A 24,378-nucleotide genomic window follows, 5' to 3' on the forward strand; every position below is an offset into this window, starting at 1 on the left:
GACACAAATGAATGTGCACACTTCTATAGTACAGTAACTATGCTTAACCTGTAACTTAATTGTGTTCATGTATGATTTGACCAGAGATTAGGGTTTCAAGACACATCTCCAGAAAATCCAAGTAAGGAATCACTAAGTGTTGAAGTGATGCATCGTTTAGTATGTGCGTCACTACATCTGCAAGATCTAATGTGAGAAATACAAGCTGGCAACTGTTCACGTTGTACATGACTGGAGAGTTCAGTATATACACTACTGTTCTTTATGTTTACCTGTGCCACAGAAGTCTGACTTTCTTGAGCTGAAAAGGTTTATAAGTAGTGTTATAAAAAGTACTGTTTACCTGGTCGAGGAGTTGGTTGTATAGTTCATGACAGTTATCAAAAATGTATTTGTATGTGGAGTCCAGACACGCTTTCACACAGTCCTTCACCACCATACTGGCTCTTGGTGGACTCTGGAGCTCTTGAACCTACACACACAAACAGACATACATAATAAAAAATAGGTATACTTTCAGGGTTAGGTATTCTTGTAGGTCTCCTAGCATATTGTTATATGATTTAAAAAACCCAAATCAATGACAGGTACATTAACTTAAATGCATTTCTATGTACCATCCATTAGTGGAGTGATAATGTAATAATATCATCTTACATGTTTGAAATATTTATACTAAGATATCACTACCTTGTGGAAAAAATGGGCAACCTACTTACATGTATTATGTATATCATAATTGACATGTGGTCAGACTGGCATTTAGGGTGTGTGTGTGCACCGTATAGTAACACAGTAGCTCCTATGAGTGAGCAGCGGTGCTTATACACAGTAAAGCTCAGCATGGGCATGGCACAGAGTGAGAGCTTTGGTAACCTAAAGTGACAGGTTTCATTCCTTTGCTCGCAGCTGCCATCTTAGCTATGCCTCAGTGCTCCAGTGCTACACCCCCACTCCCGCCAAAAGAGAGCTGAATGGAGCCGAGCTTCATAAAGCGGGAGACAACTCGACATACTGTTGGGGGGGGAGGGGGGGGACAGAGCTGGAAGCATTTGAAACATAGAGGCTTACTGTAGTATGGAGGTCAGCACACATTATACAAACACAACCCCCTTGCATGAACCTGCAGTCATGAATTTGTACAACCATAAATCTTTTGGTTTTGAATGGTCAGTTGTGTTGAAAGGGGGGCAGGTTTCAGGAATTATGTGAGTGAATTGATTTCACCTAAATGAAACATGCATAAGATCAATCTGGGTTTATGTTTATAACTGGTTGGGAGATTTTATGGCCTTGACCAGTATTGAAGGCGTCTCAGTCATTAAGTCAAGGGTGCAGCACTTCTGTGATAAAACGTGACAAAACACATCTTAGAGATCTACAAAGATTAGTTATTGTTGTTTTCCATCATCATTTATTAAAATGTTTATGTTTCTTTCAATTTCAAAATATTCCACACCCACAAGCTCACACATATGTGCACACACACTACCTTCATCCTGAAGAAGGTGATGCTGGTCAGCAGATCAACAGTGGACTTCAGGTCCTGGAGACGCTCTGGGTTTCCTGCAGGGAAATTATCCTGGAGAAAGAATGAGAAAGACAGGAAAATAACATGAGGAGAGAGGATATCTTATTGTAAGCAGACTTTAAATGTCACACACCTCCCCCCTGCCCTCCAACACATCACACCGCGTAGGCCAAAACATTGAAATTGATTACAGAGCAACGCCCAGCAATCATAACGAAATGACTGTCTGTCTAATCGTTTAGTGGACAAGGGAGGTCTCTGCTGATGAAAACCTCTATTTCAGGGCCATGAAGTCATCAGGCAGTGCAGAACACCGTGACAGGGAGCATATAAAGCCCTGACAGCCCTGAGGAAAAGCATCCCTGCCCCATACATTATCCTACTTCTCCTACTCTCTCGGTGCTCTAATACAATTCTGCTTGTTTTCAATCCCTCCTCTACCTTGTCAATAAATACACACCGGAGATTCAGGAAATAGAGCAAAATCTTCACAACAGCCTGAAGGCTTGACAGCACACGAACAGGAGAGGTCTATCTGAGATCAAGGCCCATCAGCACAAGCAAAACTCACCTGACATCTTTTGGACGTGAACTGCATACAAGTTTTTATTGGGTTGATAACTGATTCAAGAGGATTGGTTTTCGAAGAAGAAGAAAAAAAAACAAAACAACAATGGAGTTTTCAAGAATAACCAACAGAGTAAGAAATATATGGGAGGCATATTAATGTTTCACCGACAGTCAGCTGCCTACTGAGAACTTACAGTTTATTTCTCTAGATCGATGATTAAGGAAAAGTCTAGTTTAGAGGTGAAAGTGTAGTCCCCAATAGAGATAAACACCCTCCAGGCAAACAAGCTTGACACACATCCTGCACAAGCAAATGTGGACCAGTTATACAATATTTGGCTGCCTACTGGAAAAAAAGAATCAGTTTGGAGTAGATTTGTTGTCTCAGAAAAATTGCAATTTGCATCAGTGCCTTTAATATGAACAATTCAATTATTTGAGCATTCATCATTTGTTTCTAGCTGGAAAATTTTATTCCATTTAAATTTTAAAACATGATTTAAGAAGCTCAAGCATCCTGTCTCATCCAGGCCCCAGCACATTCCTTTTAATATAAATCCTTCAATTCCAGGGAAATAAAAGAATTTTCCAGCAGCTACTGTACCGACACGAGTCTCATTCCCAGCATGGAGCCCATAAGCGCCATCAGTCACTTCCCTCTCTTTCTCTACTGACACTGATATTTCTCTTACAATAAACTCACATACATGTAGCCTTCAGACACAAGTGAAACCATCAGTCCCTTTGAAACATGGATTCTATATCTTCCACTGCAACCTTGAATGCCATCATCGATACACCTCTTGAAATAACCATGCTGGAATCACCACACTGGAGCCAGTAAGACAGTTGTGTTTCATCTGTTTATTTTGGGTATAAGTATTGCAACTTTTATAGAGTGAAACCAATTAAAACTTTTTTTGTTGCTAAAAAATAATTCTGAAAAATAATGGTGTCTAATCCATTAAGGCTTTTGCATTCCTGAGGTAATGTCAAACAAATCTGTCCCTTCATGCTTTTCCAATAGAAGCATTAACACCTTTATCTAAGAGAAGAAAATCACCCTAGAAAGAGCTGAAAGTGCCCACAGGGGAAAAACGAAACAAAAAAGACTGCAATTTCAATTACTGCCAGTCTGTCTTTTACTGATAGTAGAGGTCTCATCTATTGAGTTTACTTTTAGTACGTTCATTGAGTTGACTTTTGAAATTAAATTATTAATTAAAAGTGCAAACAATATTGTCTTATATCACATCATAGTGTGGCATTTTTAACATGTTAATTGGTGGATTCTCTGACATCAACAGGCTGTGTAATTATGGTGACTGAAGTCAGGAAAAGTCAAGTGCTCATTGACACTCATTACAGTTGATGCAGAGAATGTATATTTCTACAAACAAAATGTTATGATCTTAGCTACCAATCTAATTTGATTTTTTGACTTAACAACCTGCTTTGATTGCAGATGGCAAGGGTTCCCAAAAATGCATTCATTATTGAAAGCAAGTATCAACTGAGCAGGATTTATCTTAATTATAATGTGTGGGATGCTTAAACATGTTAAAAACAGCATGTACTTGTGAACCAGTGAGACGTTAATTACAGAACACAAGGAACTGAAAATTGTAATTCAGCTCCTCTCTGTTTCTTACCAATTCCTAACTTTACAATTGCTAATTTTAACAACTATTTACAGATATTTCTGTGTTTGTATAAACATTGTTTTGTGATTGATGAACAAAGACCTTTGTCTAGCGTAACAGCAATTTTTGCATGTCCAAAAAAAAAAAGACCAGAAATGAAAACTCCATCAGCAGAAAAAAAGGAAAAAGAAACAGATGGATTGCCCAGAAGCAGGCAAGCTAAAAAAGCAAAACATCCATATTTCAGCCAAAAGTAGAGACAACATCAACACTGCCTTCGAAAGATGACAGAGAGTCCATTATGGGATGGGGCAAGGAGTGAGTGATGCAGATGAGCTTTTACTCCTTTTTCTTTATTCTAGTCCACATTGAATATTATCTTAAGACAGTGTCTACATTGAGTAATAAAAAAACCCAAATTTTATTTTATTCAGAATGGACAATTGTAACTGTGCAGTTTACATAATGTCATGCATAATGGCTAAAATGTTGCTGGTTAAACACCGGGTAACAAGTGGAGGGAGTGCAGGTAATCATGTGGAAAAAAAGATCAAAAGCAGTCACGCACTGACAGGCACTGGACCTCAAACTGCCACAGGAACATTGCACCGGTCACCCTGCACTCTGACCATCCTCAGGCATGTGCCACTGAGTGTGTCTATTTGTGTGGGTTTGTGTGTCTACCAAATTTATAAGTTGTATATTTAATGGGTACATTTAAGAGAATTTCTGATAACTTGGCTGTAAATGTAGAAATAGCTACATAAATTATAATGCAACATCATGTAAAGCTAAAAAGAACGACTCTTCTATCATCTCAAACATTATGCATATTCCACTTATTTTCAACATGCATGGAGGGTTAATAAACTATAAATATTAATGTTTCTGTGTCTTGTTATTTTCAAAAGCAGCAGAACTTCACACATTTCAGACTTTGAGTCCTGCGCCCTTTCAATAACTTTTTTTTCATCGGGGTTGCCAAAGAGGTTTCTTATCTTCTCCACTCTGTGAAAGGTGATACTAGCTTTTCCATTGTGCCTGGGTTTTTACATTGTCATAAATTTCAAATAGCTACCTCTGAATTATGCAGGTTTTGCTCTGCAAAGAACAAGATTATACTTGCAACTATGCAGATACTGCTTTGTTCTCTAAACATTTTCCTCCTCTGGAAATTAGAAAATCATATTTGTCTGCCATGTGAGAATGACAGAGGCTGCTTGTACACTTCTGTAGCAAGTATATCCTATTAGTGCCATAGAGCAACCTTGTGGATATAATCTCAGAAATATATGTTTTTTGTTTGTGTTATGCCTCATCGCCTCCATTAACAGCTCAGTGCTACTGAATATGGCACAAACCTGTAGTAGAGAGAGAAAGATACCGTAAGGAACAACTGCTTTACTTTCTTTTTTTACTGGAGGTAGCAGAAACTGCTGCACCACAGAGAGGACCAAACCAGTTGTTTGCATTAAGTAACCTTTTCTCTAAAGGTCTGCTGCAATACTGTGCACAGTTCAATTTCAAGAGAATAGAGCACAACTCCCAGGGGTGCCTACTATCATGACTTTACATCAAACTGTCAAAACTAAGGCAACACCCCAAATCCCTTGCAGTGTACGCTGGATACTGAGATTTTATGTCCGACCCAGAGAAACCTGCAAATCCCAGCAGGGACAGACTGATTATACAAGGTGTCATCGTGTATCAGGGCTGTTAGAGTAAAGTTTAAAAGGAAGAAACGCATATGTAGCAGAATGTAGAGTGACAGCTGCACCCCTGCTCCCTCTCTGCTGATTCAAGCTCTCTGTTTTACAAAAGCAAACTCAATCTCCCTCAGAATGTCATTATAGGGAAATCCATACGGTGAACGGCAGAGCAGCCAGATCTGAATCTTATTACTGTCCAATAGTGGCAGGCCGGCTCTGTGGGACAGCTTCAGAAAGTGAGAGAGTGAGAGAGAGTATGAACTCTGTGTGTGTGTGTGTGTGTGTGTGTGTGTGTGTGTGTGTGTGTGTGTGTGTGTGTGTGTGTGTGAAGCACTGTTTTGTGGCAGGCTTGACAGGAGAGCAGCAGGGCAGTGCTGGCAGGTGAAGCCATTGTGATATTCTGTGACTGCTCTCGGTGAACATGTCATCACCAGACAGCCAGGCCATCTGAAAATAAAAGAGGCCATCTCTCCTTCACTTAACCCTCTCTCTCCTTTTCTCTTAACCACCCACCATGCCTACTTTCATTCTTCATCTGTTCCTCTTCTCCTCTTTCCAAATCCATTTCTCATTTCTTCCAACTCTCTCCCTCTTCGTCCAAAGCCCAGCTCTTCTGACTCCTTCTCTCTGCTTGTTTCATCCACCTCTCTTTCCAAATTCTCTTTATCCCTCCCTCACTATTTACTACTTGCTGTCCTCCTCTCATCCTTCCTCTTTTTCCATCATGCAGCCATGATGGGCAGCCAGCAGGATCTGCTGCTATCAGGGTGTGTCTCTGTATCATGTGGCTTCACAAAGAGAGCCGTGGCAAGGAACGAGGGAATTAAAGTGATAACCCACTCAACGACACATTGCCTTTTGTATCACACTAAAGGTGAGAGGGTCATCTCTCAGTTACAGTTCACTGTGTAATGCCACCAGCTGAGGAGAAATGTGTGTGTCTGTGTGTGTGTGGTGCTCAGGTGCATACCTGTGTTTAAGGCAGTGTGCAGTTACAGTGAAACAACAGTGTGGATGGCTACACATTTGGGAAAGCAAGTGCAGAAGTGAAGGAGATGCGGGTCTGTGTATGCATGTATGTGTGTGTAAGAGACAGAATGAGAGAAAGAGAGAGATATAAACGTGTGTATGATTGTGCATGTGTCCATAACTATGTGCATATTTGTATCTGCATTTGGGCACATGTGTATGGATGTACAGTATATGTGTGTATATGGTCATGCAAGTGAGTGTTTGAATGTGTTTGTGTGTGTGTCTGCATGTGCCTGTGTGTTTGTGTGTGTGGTGTTTAACAGGATTAGCTCCCCTGGGATTGTTCTGGAAGATTATGTACTGTATGTCAGGATTTCAATCTGCCTGAGTAGAATACAGCAGCACCTTTAGTGGCCCGGGAGTGGCAGATCTCTGGCGATCAGAGATGAATTCCTGATTGCATGGTTCCAGTTTCTACATTTTACCATTGTCTAATCTAAACACTATGTTTTACTGGCACATTTTCTCATACATTTTGAGTTACGTAGAGTCACCATGTTTTTGATGATTCTTTCAAAGGGTCATTGGTTATTTCATCAAACAAAAACATGTTTTTATTTAAATTAATTATACAATTTAATCAAATTTTTACATGTAATTCAGCTTTTTAGGTATGTTTTATTTGAGTTTATTGCACAAATATGCAAGTATTGACGATAACCGACCATGTCAATTGGCACACTACAACACAAAGTGTGGTCTCATAAGACATGAAACAACGTCAATAAGCACTCTAAATCAAACACGTACAGGCTATGGCTGTGACAGGTCAATCAGAAAATTCTGAAAATTCTGTATATACAGCAGTACAGTTCACTAACAAATGACGTGAAAACCCACAAACAAACGACCATGAAGAATGAACCTATATCATACAGTAAATAGGCCTCTAAGTGTCACTAACTGGGGGATGAAATGATACTACATCTGTTCTTACAGAGAAATGTTATTTCCCCAGCATGTATATAAATGGGGTGGACAAAATATTAGAGACACATTTTAGTATAATGCATTCAAATTACTTTAACATTTGAATGATCACCTCCCTTACACAGTATCAACAAAAATTGAATCATGTTACCTTTACAAAGATAAGGTTTGTTACAGCTCTGATTCAATTGTATTGCTTGTACTATTATACTAGTGCATATTGTTTTATATTTCACATATTTAACTTTGGATACTACAGCTTAACCACCAAAATATGAAGTGTGCTTAACTTATGTGAACATGCATGGCAAGAGGCAAACATCATTGGCATATTAATGTAGTACACAGGCAGGTATGTGGTTGTCTTTTGAAACAACATGTTCTTGTTTTACATTAGTACTGGCCAGCAAATGTCTGCTAGTATTAGTTGATACTTGACACATTAAATCATCCTGGAGTTGCTACAGCCTACATACAGAAACCTGGGAGTATGTGGCCTAGTTTGCATCTGTTTACATGGTGTCCAGTAGTCTAAATCCATGTACTACCATGTCAGGTGGAGTGCTGGACACTCACTGTAGGGTCTATTTATTGGACCAGAAGAACCACTATTTCTTGAGATGCTGATGGGCTTCTTGACACAGCAGGCTGATTACCAGTATTTATGTGCCTGGCTACAATCTGCTGAAAACTGCAAAATCACTTTAGTCATTTATAATTCAATTCATTTTAAATTAAATTCAGTGTTGTTTGACAACAATGTATGACATGAGGTCTGTCTGTCTGTCTATATATGTGTCTATCTGTAACTTCTGCTTTTCACAAGCCTCTCTTAATCATCGCAGCTTAAGACCACAAAATCTCCAACGCTATATACACTCTGCATATACTCAGTTGTTAACATTATGGGGACATATGGGGAATGTGTCACATGTGGCATAATAAAATGTCATTCTTGATATGACATCATGTCACACACAGCTGGAATGACATTTACCTTGCAATAATCACCATATTTAGTAGAACACTTTTAATACAGTATCTGACATTAACATGCATCCTGCGCAATTACACTGTGGGAAAAATGCATGAAATACGGATTGAAATGTTTCCAAGAAAGAAGATGACCCAGTCAATATCCACGTTTGGAGGGAGACAGCCACACGTTTGGCATTAACATCAAAGCGTAAACGGATTGCTGTTCCATGCCAGATATAGTAAGCACACACTGTACTGTAAACAAAGTTGAGTGAACCAGGAAGCCTTTATCAAATCAACCAAGTGGAAGAAAGCTTAGATGGCATTACTTCTGTCAAAAATAGATAGCCAAATAGAGCACAACAAAAAGGTGTTTAAAGCCAGTTTTAAAGGAGGTAAATGCTAAACATAGCAAACTAAATGGCAGCCTGCAGTGTGTCAAATGTCCAGTGAAAATGTAGTCCATCTACATAATAACAATGTAGACTTGAGATTGTTTTTTACAACAAACTGATAATAGTCACAGAAGACACAGAGACAAACACAAATAAGATTAGATTTCACAAACACACTACACTACATGCATAATTTCACATACATACCCGATATTTGGAGAGGTCGATCCTTAGAGAGTTATGCAGCTGGTCCAGTAATTTGACAAATTTCTCCCTCTGTCAGGATGAGAATTCCATAATTTAGTTTAGAGTGTCACCACACCCAAAGTGTTTTGTCAAAGAATTTATAACACTGTGTGGTAGCATTGATATGCCTGCGGTGGTTCATTTTTGCTTCCTGGAACAAAATTTTGTGGTTTAAGTGTATTGCCAGCTTCGGCTTCCTGCCTGGAAATATTGCAACATTAGCTTATTAAATGTTCAATCAGAAAGCACTGGCGACCTTTGAGATTTTGTTGATTTAAAGTGCACAACTTGTTTTAGACAATAACTCTGGGAATGATCACACAAAATAGTGATGTCAGTAGTTCAATATCAGAATATAAGATAGCAATAGATGTTACTTGATTCTAACTGGAGATTGTGGATGACCCACATTTTTATTTAGCACTCTATGTCTATGTATCACTTTTGGCAGATTACAAGAGAAAAATAGGCACACTTACTCCAAAGTTAGAGGCAGCAAATCGGTCAGAAGCGGAGGCAGTGGTTGTGGTGGTGGTGGTGGTGTGGGCGAAGTAGGCATTAATATTAGCAAGCAGGTTGCTCATCACTGCTGGCACACCGGGACACATGTATTTGGCAGACAGACAGGAGAAATGCCTGCAGAGGAGAATAAACAGCTATTATCTTCACTTGGCTTCAAGCATAGTGCCGTAGTCATTTCAGGGCAAGATCGACATCATTTCTTCACCCAGGATCGATAGATAATCATATGAAAAAGCAGAGACCCCACAACAACTAGAAAATTCCAGGCAGAGAAAATGATAAATTAATCAATATGAACTTAAATAACCCAAAATCCACAAAGTTACAGTGTTGAAAAAGAACACAGTTAAGAGTTCAGCAAAAAAAATACCCTTGAAATATATAGCTCAAAAATATCCCCTACCCTGTGTTTGTCCATCTGTCCATACACTGCCAGTGGCTACAGTAAAAAACAAAAACTGTGCAAACATATTGCAGTACAATATTTCTTCATTATTTTCACCTTCTGACTGCAGAAGAGAGAACACTCTGTTCCAAACAATTACTTCTGGTGGAAGAGTTAGTGCATAATTAGTTCACTGCCCTGTTCATGTAATAAAAAGTGTCTTCACAGATTATCTATAGCAAAATACTTGTAAATAAAAGCTTTATAAGCTATACAATCAAAGATATAAGGCTGCAGGTAATAGATGGAGCAAGTGTTTGACAGTAAACCAAAGGTTCCTGTTGGGGCTGAGATGTAGTCATATCCAGAGAAATAGAAGAAAGAAATGCAAATCTTACTGTCTACCATTAAACTTACTTGTTTTTTCATTCTGTAACAAAGACAGTTGAGACAAATTCATGCACAGTGTGTGCAATTGCCAGTTTAAGTGTTTTCCACTAAGATGAATCAATGTATGTCAACCTTGCACAAAACGCATCTCAATACTACTGTATGTGATGAGCTAAAATTACACAAACTACAAGTCATCTCTCCCAGGGGAGGGATTGAAGCAGGGGTTTGTTATTGTTGCAAAGTTGATGTATTTTGTTTAAATACATTTTGTTTCCTTTTCTCCTGTCTCCAGCACTGTTTTAAAGGGGACCTATTAAGCTCATTTCCAGCTCTATATTTTTTATTTTTGGACTCCACCAGAGTAGCTTTGCATGATTCACAGTTTTAAAAAATCATTATTTATCTAATACTGGCCCTTTATGCAGCCTCTCAGTTCAACCTCTGTCTCTAACAGGCAGTTTTGGCCCATTCTGTTCTGATTGGCTTTCAGGAAGCCTGCTGAGGGGCAGCCGTATCAGAGTCATGTTAAGTTTCGTTAAGTTTGGTGTTCCTCACCAAATTATCAGAGCTTCCTTAACAGCGCTAAAATCAAGTCAACACAACAAGATATGGAGAAATTTGGAGCTATTAAAATAATGCAGGGGAGAATAGTACAAGCAGAAACAGTGACAAGTGATGATGATGTTTGATGAAGAGCTGCAGATGACCAGCACACCTCCAACAGGTAAACAACTTATTTTACTTTGCCTGCTGTGTAATGGAAAAACACTCATGTGCCAGCTCAAGTCATGGCTCAATGTGATACCCCCAAACAATGGAAAAATGCCATAATGTTAGCGGAGCGGAGCAGTGAACTGGCGCGCTGTGTGCTGAGCAGATGATCATATAAAGAAATCCATCACGAGCCAACGTCGGCTCAGGCTGAAAGTAGAAAAACGCTGGAAACCGAGCATTCAGAGCAGTCTGAAGCTGGTGCTTTTTGCTCACTGGGATTACTTCTACATATGTTTACCTCATTATTTGACACTTTGGCCATGATTAATCTGAACATCTGACATTGTAACATTATACATATGACTGTAAATAAGCAAAAGCATAATAGGTGCCCTTTAAATTACCTGAAATTTAAACTTATCATGCTGAGAGAGGCGCATGTATTGCCCCTTCAGATTTGCCATGATCTCTCTCTCTCTCTCTCTCTCTCTCTCTCTCTCTACACACACACCCACACTCACACAAACACTGCAACAGCACTACCCAGCAGTAATTAATTGCTGGAGGCCCGGTTTGAGCAAGGATCTCTGTCTGAGTTTAGAGCATATGCTCATTTTAGCACTTCATACTTCTGCTTCACAAGCGATGTGGAATGCTTCCTACATTATAATTCACTGGTACGTCCATCCTCATTGATACATCATTTACAGTGAAGGATAATGTTACTCTAGGTAGTACACAACATAAAAATGTATATGCGCAATAATCTGTATGTTTACTTTAATGCAGCAGACAATGTAAACAAGGGTTCCCTTATCAGTCTCTGGCTGTGACCCAAAGCAACCAAGCATCTGGATGAACTGGATGCTTTTTACACTGTAAAGATGCCTGAGGGCTTAAAGCCAGAAAAAGTAGGCTGAGCTCTATAAATATAGCATGTGTTTAATGCTCATTCTTAATTCTATGGAAAACAGATTTCCTTGTATTTTGAGTTTGTATCAACAAATCTCAACCATTACCTTTAGTTTAGATTCCACATAATGTTGCTTTAAAAGATAAAAAAAATCAAAATAATTGGTATTATTCACCTTCAGATAGATATAATTTTGCAGTATTCTTTTTAATATATTATATAATATTAGGAAAAATAAATTGAATTAACGTGTTTGTCCATAAATATCACATAAGTTGGAAGTGACCATAAGTATCATGAAGCTGGATGTTGGGTTTGAAGTCCAGAGATTTTGAAGCTAAACAGCTCAGTGAGTCATTGCTTCATGAAGCCAAAGTGTTAGAAAAGGCACCGAGTTATGTGAAATAATGATTACAGATTTACTCCCCCTCCAGAGTGCAGCCCATGCACACACACACAAACACACACACACACAAATAGAAACACAAACATGTTCTCATCGGGAGGCCAACTTAATTACTCTGCTTTCAGCCTCCAAATTACCCAGGAGCACTTGGGGTTAGGCGAGCACAGAGACTGATGCAAAGAGAGTGATGATGGCATCCGACAAACTCCCATGGTGCTTTTAGAGCTGGATCTCCTGAGCAAATTTTCAAGAGAAAGACATTGCTTCTCCGTGTGTTACCCTGCCTTGGTTTTTATCAGTGGATGCAATGTACCATGCATTCACTCACATATGATCATTTTGTGGTTTCATATGGCGGGAAGAAATGAGAATAAGATGATGAGAAACAGAGGAAAAGGGAGGCAAGGGAGTTAGGGAGTGGTGATAGAGTGAGATGAAGAAAAACGAACATGAGGGAAGTGTATGTTGGGGGTTGTTGTGGGGGGCACAGGAGGGAGAGTGAGTCTTCACAGCTGCTGTGATTTATGCAGCCATCATGTCTGGAGTGACTGGGAGTCAAGGTTCTATGATGAAGAAAGCAGAAAGGTAGGGCCTTTCATAAATTCCTGATGAAGCATAATAAGCACCACAATGAAAAACGCCAAGCTTAAACAAGGTTCAAGCCTGGAGCATTAACTCCACCTGAAAAAGCTGGTAGTAAAGCCACTTACTGCTTCACTTGTCTGCAGTTAAATAACCCAGCAATCTCTCACATGCTGCAATACACTGTCACACTAAAACAATAGTCTGTCACCCAGCAACTTCACATCGGCAGCACTACAACAATCATATGTGTCAACAACACAGCTATAACCATGCTGTTGCTGTAGCAGTTGGACTCTTTACTTATGTGGATATGAAGGCTACAAATGTGAGATGCTGAAGAATCCTATGAAAAGCTAAATCAAGCTTTAAAGGGATCTACAGAAACCCAACAACACATTTGCCCTATAAGGCCAGTAGGAGAGTAAATAAAGGAGCTGCTGTGGGATATATGAGGCTGAATCCTGATCAGTGGGATCTCAAAAAGTGGTAGGGGGTGGGGGGATCAAACATGCTTGGGCCTAGTAGAAAAAAGCTAAAAATCAGAAAGAAACCAGTCATCCTGAAAGAACTGTTGTCTCATTTTGCTACAAAAAATAAAAAAAAACATTGCAAGCAGAGTACTTTATGTTGCAAACATTTTTTACAGTGATTGAGCAAATAATACAGAGACCACAAATACAAAAACTGTCTCTCAGTGTTGCTTCATCTCAGGGATGCATGTGGCCAGATTCCTAAACATGAAAGCACAAATGTGAGCCTTTCAACCAAATTTGTCCACACAATCTGTGTGTAATTAGCATCTGATTTACTAAGGTAGTAACTAATTACATAGTCAGCTACTGGGACCGCCCAACAAGCTCATGTTACAGGGTGAGGAGAGCTTAAAAGGTGCAGTTTGGTGATGCGATTTGAGATTTTCAAACAGCAGCTCTAACAGGCATCAAGTGACTCATTATTACTTACTGAAATATTAAGAAGCAGAAGATGTCATGAAGCAAACAGTGAACATGAGACAACATAATAACAGACTGAGATGCACAACAGACAGTATAGCTTAGAAATGAATTCCAATGCAACCAGTGATAGATCACCAAGAGTAAGCGAGGTGACACTGACAGAAGCTCAGGAGTAGAATCTTCTTTGTCTAATGTAGTCTTAATCAAAAATTTTCAGCCATCTCATCATTTCACTGCATGTACCACAAAGAGTTTTGAAATAAAGAAATAGTCTTATATAAGAAATTAAGTACACAGGACTTAACATATCTGTTCCTCAAAGTTTGCTGTTTAGAGACAAAAAATTCTATAGTGACCACTAGAGCACTGGAGAATAGATAGATATAAGATAAAATGCATGATGCAAACTTCTGTAGTGGGAAGCAATACACCAACACCCCACAACGTAACATGGCATGGCATGACCTTGATCAATATCTAATGATTTTAATTTTAGTTGGTGTGTCTTTGCATGTGGCTATGTGAGTATGTGTGTGGAGAAAACCCAGAGACAGACATTATTGATGGAGAGGGTCATAGAAGATCAGGGAGACAGGGAGAAAGAGGGAAACGAGTGTGTTTATGTGTGTCCATGATCAATGTGACCAAGGCAGGTTGGGAGTTTTTCCAGGAGACCAGCAATTAATCAATCAAACTTAGGAGCTTGATAGTCCAAGCTCTGATTCTGCTGAGGAGACATCTTTACTACTCCTGTTCTCCTTCTACTCTCCTTCTCTCATCTCCTTCTCTACTCCACTCTCCAGAATGAGACAATGACTGATTGGTGAGGTAAAAGGCCATAGATCAGGGTGGTACTAACGTCATAGCCTGATAGATGGACTCCACTCCGTATCTCATGGCGGACTCATCCACTATCTCTTGGGACACGTCGTCAAAGTAGACCTTCCATGCCTCGTCCCCTTTCACCTGCGGGATCTTCACTACCCCGCTGTTCTTCACCTCGGTCAAGTAGTGGAAAAGGTTCTGTGAGAAGCACGAGAGATAAGAAGGAATAGGGTATGGTGAGGGAGCACAGTGTCACAACAGGTATTAAAAGAGACATTTCTTTGCTCAGTGTACGCCACTACTGGAGACATCTTCATCATCTTTTATAGCAATTCTGTGAATGTCGATTGTTGAAAGATCCTGTTGTGTTATTTTTTCTGTAGTCACAGTCTTTAGCAAACATGAGATATGACATAATTATTTAATGCTTTGTTCCCCAAAGATGAGTTGTTTGAAAACTAACTTTCCTCATGAGTCACATTACAATGGTTACCTCATGTAAACAGGTGTACTGGCCGTGGGGTGGAACCACATTTTCCTCCCCTTTCATCTCCACGCTGATCTTGAGTCTGATGGCACCAGATACAGCAGACTTGTCAGTCCTCTTATCTGTAACACACAACCAGGCTGGATTAGTTCTGGTCTGAACTCTCAAAATTGGGAAGTAACTGAAAAATAACTACCAACTACAAGACATATTAGCTAAACCATACAGAGTGCAGTGATGTGACATGGCTCAACCCAGTCTTTGGTAGGCACATATTCCAAAAACATACAGTAGCATCTCTTTCTGCTTTGTCCTGGATGATAAAGTAAAGTTACTGCTTGACATTATGTTCCATAAAACATGAATTATGTCATATCTACAGCCATGACGTTTTATGCACAAGAAAACAGTATCATTAACAATATTATTAGCTATAATAGGCTTGTTGGTTTTGGGAAAAAAAATACTTTATTTATTTAGTAGAAAGAGAGTGCATGTAGACTTGAATGCTCACATAGAGCCACATGCACTCACAGATGCCAGCAAACACATTCCTGACAGGACTGAGAACTAATGACACGGCAGCTGCTTACAGACTTCAAATACCCCCATCTGTGCTCTCATATGCAATTCATCTCTGCTGTGTCAAATGAGTGAAATTTTCCTCTACAGTCAGTTGGTCAAGAGACAGACAAGTGAAAAATAATAACGTGACAAAGCGACGGTGACTAGCCATGTAAGCGCAAAAGCCAAGATTGAAGAGGAGCTGAAGAGGCTTAGAGAGGAGAGCAGCTGGAGGGGTGGACACCCACACCAGCAAAAGCCTGTTTAAACATTCATTGTGGACATTTAAAAAGGCACAGAGAAGCAGTAGAGGGCAGGGGTCACTATTACCACAAATTGCTTCCTTTTAGCTAGAGAGGCAAACAAAGACAGCACCTGTTAGTCATAATACTTCAACAGAAGTGGGAGCTCCCATTATGCTGCCATTCATCCTCATGCAGCATGATGAAAACAGTGATGTATGAGAGTGGAAATAGGTAAAGACTCTGCATCAACAGCATCAGTACCCAAACTGAACCACAGGTCCTGTGGGTATTTGGTGCATAGACTGTAATGATGACCTCAACTGGACCACACTTCATCTTATCTTCATATCCTGTTATAATAGTTACAGTGTAATTGGTTACATGTTTATGTTCATAGCATATAAACCTTGTGGAGTGGTAATGACACTGATAACTAGGGCTGAAACTTAACGTGCCTATAACACAGTATCAAAAACAGTCAGGTATCAAACATTGCATTGAATGCCTTGTTAGATACTTACTCTTTAATTAGATATTTAATGATTAAAATCCTAACTTGCGTGATTGCAAGTGTTAAGTTAACATTTGAGAAGTTTGGCTTCTTTTGTTAAATAGAAAATAAGTTTTTTGTAGGAACATATGTTTAAATTCCTCAAAGTATGGTATCAGTAAGAAAAAAAAAATCAAATGATCTGGTCCTTTTAATGACAGATTGTTACATATATAAAGGGAGATCTCAAAGTGTCTTATATCACTGTTTTTAAGTGCCACAATAAATGCCACCATAGTTGTCGAGTAATCAATATCTCATTTGTAAGAAAACGTTAGAATAAAATGAGCAACATACCCAGATTGTACCAAACATCCATCTCTCCGCTGAGAGTGCGAACCTCAATGATGGTCTGGCCCAGAAAATCATCTGACTCGCGCTTGAAATGCTGCTTGACTCGTGATTTGATGTCATCATCCTCATCCCACACACGCACCTTGATGCGGTCAGTGGCATTGTGACATTCGCTGTGATTTGAAAGATGATTACGCCAGGTCAAAACAATCACAACGACATGAACAACAGCAGCAACAGCATATTAAGTGACAGCTCATCAGGTTGGGGGTATTCAGTGGAGCGGAATGACAGTCAAATGCATAATTCAAGCATAAATACAAGTTCAGACACACACATACATCTTAACCCTTTTCTAAGGAACATATGGAGAACAATTCTTGCCTGGATTCAAATGAGAGAGTGTGTGTTTTTGTGTGCATCCATGGATGTGTATGAGTGAGTGTGCAAGCCTAGCATGTGTATGTGGAGAAGGGCTCTCTGCCTGGCAGGAAGAATTACCCCAAGACATTGCATGACCTTTACTGTGCATCTGTATATTTTTACTCTCTTTCAATGCATGCTAAAATCATCAGAGATGAGCTGAACGTTACACAAGAATGATTGTGTAGCATTTAAAGCAAGGATTACTTATTTGGGAGGCTTTATACTGCAAAATATCCATCTCTTTGGTCTTCCTCACGTCATTGCAGCTGACCGTCGTTTTGCAGTAATGACACTGCTAAATAGAAAAGAGGTGGCCAAAGCACTTAGCTTCAGATGGGGTCAGACTGTTCGGCTCTGGAATTAAAACCGACAGATTACATTTTGTTCTAATGACATCTTGGGTGCGACAGCCAGAGAAACAGTATCTGCAGTATTTTTTTTAACTAATCCCTTTCTTGGGGAAGCACTGGATGTTGCTGCTACACAAGTCTGGGACTTTGCTCTCTGTCAAGCACACAGTAATGTATCGCTCTATTAATCTACATCCCTGTAGTAATGGGAAAGAGTTTTATTACAGCCACCACTGGAGTCTCATTACAGGTATGGAGCCTTGTCTGTTACTGGCATAGGACATGCACACATACACAATCTCAGTAATATGCTGGTAATGTGTTCCTATGAGTTCTTTAAAATTAATTAATTAATCACTGTTAAAACTATTCATTAAAAGGCTCACATTTAAAAAATATGGTCTCTTACATGAATATGAGCTAGAAGTATAGACAGACACCTCCAGAGGAATAGCACCTGAAAACTTAGCGCTTGTACAGCATGAATCAAAAATGCCATTAGCTGCTCACTCTTTGGTTTAAGTCAACATGACGAAATCTCTCTGATCCTTTAACAGTTGCTCCCCAGTGTCCCATATACATACAGAGGATTACAGATAAAAAGAAAAGAAGAGAGAACAAAAAACAAAAAATACAAAGGCTCTCTGCTGCCTAGTGAGATGGAGCCAGACCTTCAAATAGCAGTCAAATAATATGTTCATTTTATTGTTGGGTTTTGTTTCCAGCTACCGTATTTCCTCAAATAGTGGCCGGGGCCTTTATTTACCTCAGCTGCAGAGGGTACCAGGCCTTTATTGGAAGCAGGCTTATAATAGAGGCCTTTATTTCTAATCCCCTCTGTTTGATAAGTATATGTGCTCATATTTTAGTACAAAGCCTCCTTGTTTTCTGATCTGCTTCTGTTTGCTCTGTTAAATTTTTGTTACTGCATTACCAGTAATCCACTTACTCTGACGTGCAGAACAATAATTCTAGCACTTGATTTCCACCCAGAACGTTTTGGCAGTGCACCGATTAGTTCATGGATGTGTGATCGCCAGCTTAGCAAATTTACCCTGGTTACCCATGCTCATGCAGTGTCGTTGCCGTTGGCTCCTCCATCCACCTTCCTTCTCTAATCTATCTAAAATAAATTAAAGAGTAAAAATAAAACATGGAGGCAGAGAACTAATAAGTAGACGGAGTGGTGATATTCATGTGGCTATTGCACACCTTTACTGACCAGAGAGAACAGCTTGTGCTGAAAACAAAGAGGCAGAAGCCTGGCCAGCACAATGGATAAGTCATACAGTATGAGAGTCACGTACTGCTAAAGCACTAAAGGATTTATTCTATTGTTTCGACCATGCCACAGCACTGAGACTGCTCTTGTTAATTTCTTCAATGATATCCACTTAAACACAGACAGTGTTTAAGTGTCTTAGTATTACTGGATCTCAGTCCTGCATTTGACATGATCGCACACAACATATTACTTGACTGACTGGAAAACTGGGTGGGACTTTATGGCAAAGGACAGGGACTACTTTGTGTGTATTGGTAATTACACATCTGAGAGGACAAAAATGACATGCAGAGTTCCCTAAGGCTACGTTCTGGGGCCTCTTCTATTCAACATCTACATGCTTCCACTGGCTCAGATTATGGAAAACAGCAAAATAAGTTACCATAATTATGCAGACGACACACAAATTTACATAAACATATCACCAAGCAACTATGGTCCTATACAAGTACTGAGTAAGTGCATTGAACAAATCAGTGATTGGATGTGCAAGAATTTTCTTTAATCAAACAAAGACAAAACTTATGTAATTGTCTTTGGAGCCCAGGAAGAACAATTAAAAGTCAGCACTCAGCTTCAATCAGTAATGTTAAATCAAGCCAGAAATCTTTGTGTAGTCATGGACTCCTGAATTTCAACAGCCACATTAAGACAATTGCAAAGTCAGCCTACAATCACATTAAGAATATATCAAGGATTAAAGGACTTATGTCTCAGCAGGATTTGGAAAAACTGGTCCATGCATTTATCTTCAATAGACTTGTCTACTGTAATGCTGTCTTTACAGGTCTCCCTAAAAAATCAAACAGACAGCTGCAGCTGATTCAGGACGGTGCTACTCGAGTCCTCAGATGAAGAAAGTGGATCATATAACTCCGGTTCTCAGATCTTTACACTGGCGTCCTGTCTGTCAAAGAATTGATTATAAAATATTACTGTTGGTTTATAAAGCACTGAATGGGCCAAATTACATTTCTTATCTGCTGCTACGTTGTGAACCATCAGGTTATCTGGGACTGGTCTGCTTTCTGTCCCCAGAGTCAAAACTAAACATGGAGAAGCAGCATTTGGTTTTTATGCACCTCGTATCTGGAACAAACTCCCAGAGAACTGCACATCTGCTGTAACTCTCAGTTCTTTTAAATCAAGGCTGAAGACTTTTCTGTTTGCAGCTGCCTTTTATTAAATCAAATAATCATTTCTGACCCTGCACTGTAGCTTTTATTCTTGTATGTTATACATCCTTATTCTATTTTGGTTTATTTCTGTTTTCTATTCTCTTAGTTCTTTAATGACTGTTTTTAATTGTATTTAAATGTCCCTTTATAGTGTTTCTTTTGCATTCTGTCTCGATGCTTTTAATGTTTTATATAAAGCACTTTGAATTGCCTTGTTGCTGAAATATGCTATATAACAATATTGATGGATACTATTGTAAAGCTGTGTTTAGTAAAGTCTCCAAAAGCTCTGCAGTGCAGCTGGTGTGTAACATGTAATAAATAATAGTAATTTCTCAAAGTATTAAGTAACAGCCAGGTATTAAAAAAAAAAAAAAATCGTTTACATACTGACAAATGCTTTAAGAGTCTCTTGAACAGATGAAGCTTAATCTTGCTGGGGATTATCTGGTCAGATAAAGTTCAAATTAATAGAAAGCACTTACAAGTAGAACTTCTCATCCCAGATTGGGTTGAGGTTGCCGAAGATGGTCTTCGTCCTGCGTTTGGTCTTGCCCACCTGGACGGTGACATATGGGTCGCTGGAACCAGTTTTATCCTTGGCCTGTAGCCCCTGCGCACTCATCACTGGGGTGTGATGGGGTAAGACAGGGTTGAAGAAAAGGAGAAGATTTACGTGAGTACCACAAGCAACATAAACCTTTTTTGTTTTTAGATGGATGACTGTTGAAATGGTAAGTTAGTTGTTTTTAATTGAACCTTAATGATCCATACTTAATACTATTAGGGACATATGTCCTGGAATATTTTTACAGGACTTTTTCAATCCCATTCATGAATCTTCCTCTATATTTTACTTCAGTGCTTACTCATCAGTTTCCTGTATTTCATTCTTTGGTTCCAACTTAAGACTTGAAGCCTTGTCACTGCCTCTGCTTCCTACGACAATTTGGTGTACTTGCCAAAAGCTGAGGTAACAAAGCAGCTTTGGTTCATTGACAGCAGCTATCTTTCATCTATTTTTGTACATAATATTAAGTTTATCTATGATTTATCTATTCTCACATCCAGGCTATAGGTAGATCCCACCCCTGTGTGTGTGCCCACTGCTACAACATCACCATGCTGAGCTAAGCCTTGGCTTCAAAGAAAGACCTGTGATTCAGAATCTTACTTCCACACACAGAGAGGAAGGTGCAGAGAAAGCGAGACAGTAGTATTTCACAGCGCCATAAAAGGGAAAAACGACACTGGGGCATTAAATATGCATAAGTGACAGTCTAAATAATTCAGGGTACATATATATTCCTCAGCTCAATGCTGACAGGGGTTGGTGGGCAGGATATAGAGGTTTGAAGAGGCATGGCCTGCTTGCTCCATGAGTACTCAAAATCAAATGGCTCCTGTAGTAAAGGAGGGGTCTGAGAGAGTAACAAATGTGTAAATTGGTCAGGTTCAAATAAAGTGCTTGTTGGATCATCCAACAGTGTCTGAAACCCCCTCCCCTAAATCTTTCAAATGTTGGAATCAGGAGGGGCTGTGTCCAACATTTTTTGTAAATTTATCAAACTGATAATCTGACCAGCATGCCCACTTCAAGGCAGCGAATGGCCAAGTGTTTAGAAGTGAAAAAGTAGGTGGAGTCTCTCATGTTCTCTTTATCTATTCTTCACACAACTATTTTAATTACTTTCCTACATACAAATGAGTGCAAAACACCCAGTCCTCAAGATTGGCCATTCAGAACAATTATAAACACTTTTACCTAGAGGTTGGACAACATGTCATACAAATCAGTTTGTTTAGAGCATATCTACACCTTCAGTGGAGTAAACTGGGAGTTGGTGTTTGATAGTATTTTAATCCCATAGTGAACCTGTTTGTCAAATTCAAATCCCTCTGAATCCTTTCCTGAGTCTATCTGGTTTTATATTTTTACATGTTCAAGCACGTCACAACTACCTGAACACTTATACAATGTTTTTTCGCCAATAGAAAAGAGAGAAGATAAATGACTCGCTAAGAGATTTGTTGGCCCTGGGGTGTGATGAATCTGGGTATTTCACCAAGTTGAAATCAGAGTAATTGTTATTAACTCTCTATTCCCAAATACTGTATACTTGTGTCCTTTCAAGGTACCATGCTGCTTTTTTGGCTTCTTTTGCCATTTGTGAAACACAATATATACTATAATACAATATAAGCACAAAAGGTAAGAAAAGTGAGATATTTCTATTGATTTGAGTGAAGTAGAGTACCAGAGGGGGCATACCCAGAAGCATAAACACATGGAGCATGTTTGTGGTGTAAAGAATGGTCATTGAACACAGGAGACTGAGTGCATGTTTTTCAAATTAATAGACTGACCTCTCTTGGGGTGTGTTTGAGCAATGTTTTCAAAAACAGCAATATAATTCAAAAGAAAATACAATGTTGTTTGAAGTAAAGGAAAATAGTATATATATACCTTATATAATGATGTATGTCATTGTTTCTTTGATAATAAGGTGACCGGTGCAGAGTTGATAATTAGCTGAGATTTTATAATTAACTGATTACTGTATGTCTGATCAAGGTTCATATTCACTGCCAGACCTTCTATTGTGCACATTTACCAGATACAGAATATCTCATGGTTGCTGTCAGAGTGCTGCAGATTCAATACCAGTCTGTGTTTATCAAATGAAAGATAAATAAAAAACAACTCAATAAATACTATCCAAAATGGGACTCTCAATAGGCCCCTGGGATATTGACAGAGGCAACTCTTGGTCTTTCTCATGTCTCTCTCACTCCTTTTTCCTCTCTGTCTTCTTTTTCTTCTTTCTTCCTCTCCACATGTCCTCTCCCCATCTATTTGTCTGTCTCCTCCTCTATTTCTGTTTCCCTCTGGTATATTGACACTGCCAGAAATGCAAGGTGGGCAGTAACTGAGCTGGGCCTGGCACAGTTACCACAGAGATGGGTTGTTAACTAGCTGCAGAAAATGAAACCCAGTGATTTCAGTGTGTACCATGTGTATGTAAATTATGCAGGGAAATAAAAGAAAGGCCTTGTAATTCTCAAGGATGATGATTTTGTTCTTCAACTTTATATGATATTCATGTTTATGCTACTACGATTACTGGAAAATTAATTTTGTGGCAGCATAACAGGAAAAGCTTGCAGCAAAGAAAAATAAAAACATCATTATTATGTTGTTATTATGTTGTTGAGATTATGTAATCAAAGAGGGAATGAAAAATAGTGCCATAAATTAGACTCAAATATAGACTTGTGATTCAGTTCTATTCCCTTTCACTAAAAGGGCTGGTAAACAAAGACAATAGAAGTTAGGGAAGTAAAGGACATCGGTTTCATTAATTTCCCTTTACGTCCACAGAAAGAGAAATTGTTCAATCTGAGTTGGTAAATTTACCAAACCACTGCATAACCCCAGGAGCTAATAGTGCCACAAAAAAGAGCAAAATGCATGCGTGAAAAGTTGTCTTAAAAAGAAAACCCAGATCATTTTCCTTCTGAACATGCTGTGAAGAGCTGTACTGTCAAACTGTACTCAGGGGCATGACATTTTGATTGGCATCTCAGAGAGAGCTGGAGGTGCAGCTCTGGGGGGGCTCATTTCCAAAGCACACCGTGCAAAGTTCTGTCAGCATAAGTGAGCTCAAAAATAAGACATAAAGATCTCTGTCAGTTGCAGCAAGTAGTCTACTGCTATAATAAGTCATCATCGCCTCTCAGTTGCTTTGTATTTACTGTGCCACCATTTAACATTTGGCAGGAAGCATTGTTGCAACCTGATAAGCCCTCCTACTGCTCAACTTGTATCGTGTTTTCATTAGCGCTACATATCATGGACTGAGGTCCTATTTAAAATGGATGTGTTCTTAAAAATATGCCATTAACAAAGTAAATGAGTTGAGTGTAGTAGATATGGTTTAGATCTGTCAAGAAATTAAACTTCTGTTTCCAAAGTCTGTACAGGATGACCAAAAAAATCTTCATTGTCCCCATTAAGAGTGACATGGCAGTAACCTTCACAGTATTATCAACAAATTGCTTCTCCTCAAACTATCTAATTTATTTTCATTTCTGTTTCAAATGGGCATTGTTGTTTTTGGTTCTGTGTCAGAGGTTAATGACCAAGATCTTGAGGTTAATGACAAGTAGAGGATCCTGACTTGTAATGGCAGTGTTGTTGATTTGGGTTATAGTTCATGGCCCATAGGTCATAGGGCAGTATGAGGACATCGATGATTAATGTGT

At 39.1% G+C, this 24,378-nt stretch overlaps 1 protein-coding gene across 3 annotated transcripts in view; it reads right to left on the reverse strand.

The window, feature by feature from the left end:
* Positions 1-24,378, reverse strand: part of LOC121901898 (protein unc-13 homolog C-like) — a 113,731-nt gene that overhangs the window by 54,798 nt on the left and 34,555 nt on the right. For all 3 annotated transcript variants that reach the window (XM_042418998.1, XM_042418990.1, XM_042418981.1), the window contains 8 exons: positions 20,598-20,739; positions 16,877-17,046; positions 15,227-15,342; positions 14,768-14,931; positions 9,514-9,670; positions 8,996-9,064; positions 1,493-1,582; positions 344-472 (listed from right to left, as the gene is read on the reverse strand). In XM_042418998.1, the coding sequence (XP_042274932.1) occupies positions 344-472; positions 1,493-1,582; positions 8,996-9,064; positions 9,514-9,670; positions 14,768-14,931; positions 15,227-15,342; positions 16,877-17,046; positions 20,598-20,739 (1,037 nt within the window). The remainder of the gene's footprint in view (positions 1-343; positions 473-1,492; positions 1,583-8,995; positions 9,065-9,513; positions 9,671-14,767; positions 14,932-15,226; positions 15,343-16,876; positions 17,047-20,597; positions 20,740-24,378) is intronic.

The sequence above is a fragment of the Thunnus maccoyii genome, chromosome 1 (genome assembly GCF_910596095.1).
Source record: "Thunnus maccoyii chromosome 1, fThuMac1.1, whole genome shotgun sequence".
Lineage (NCBI taxonomy): Eukaryota > Metazoa > Chordata > Actinopteri > Scombriformes > Scombridae > Thunnus > Thunnus maccoyii.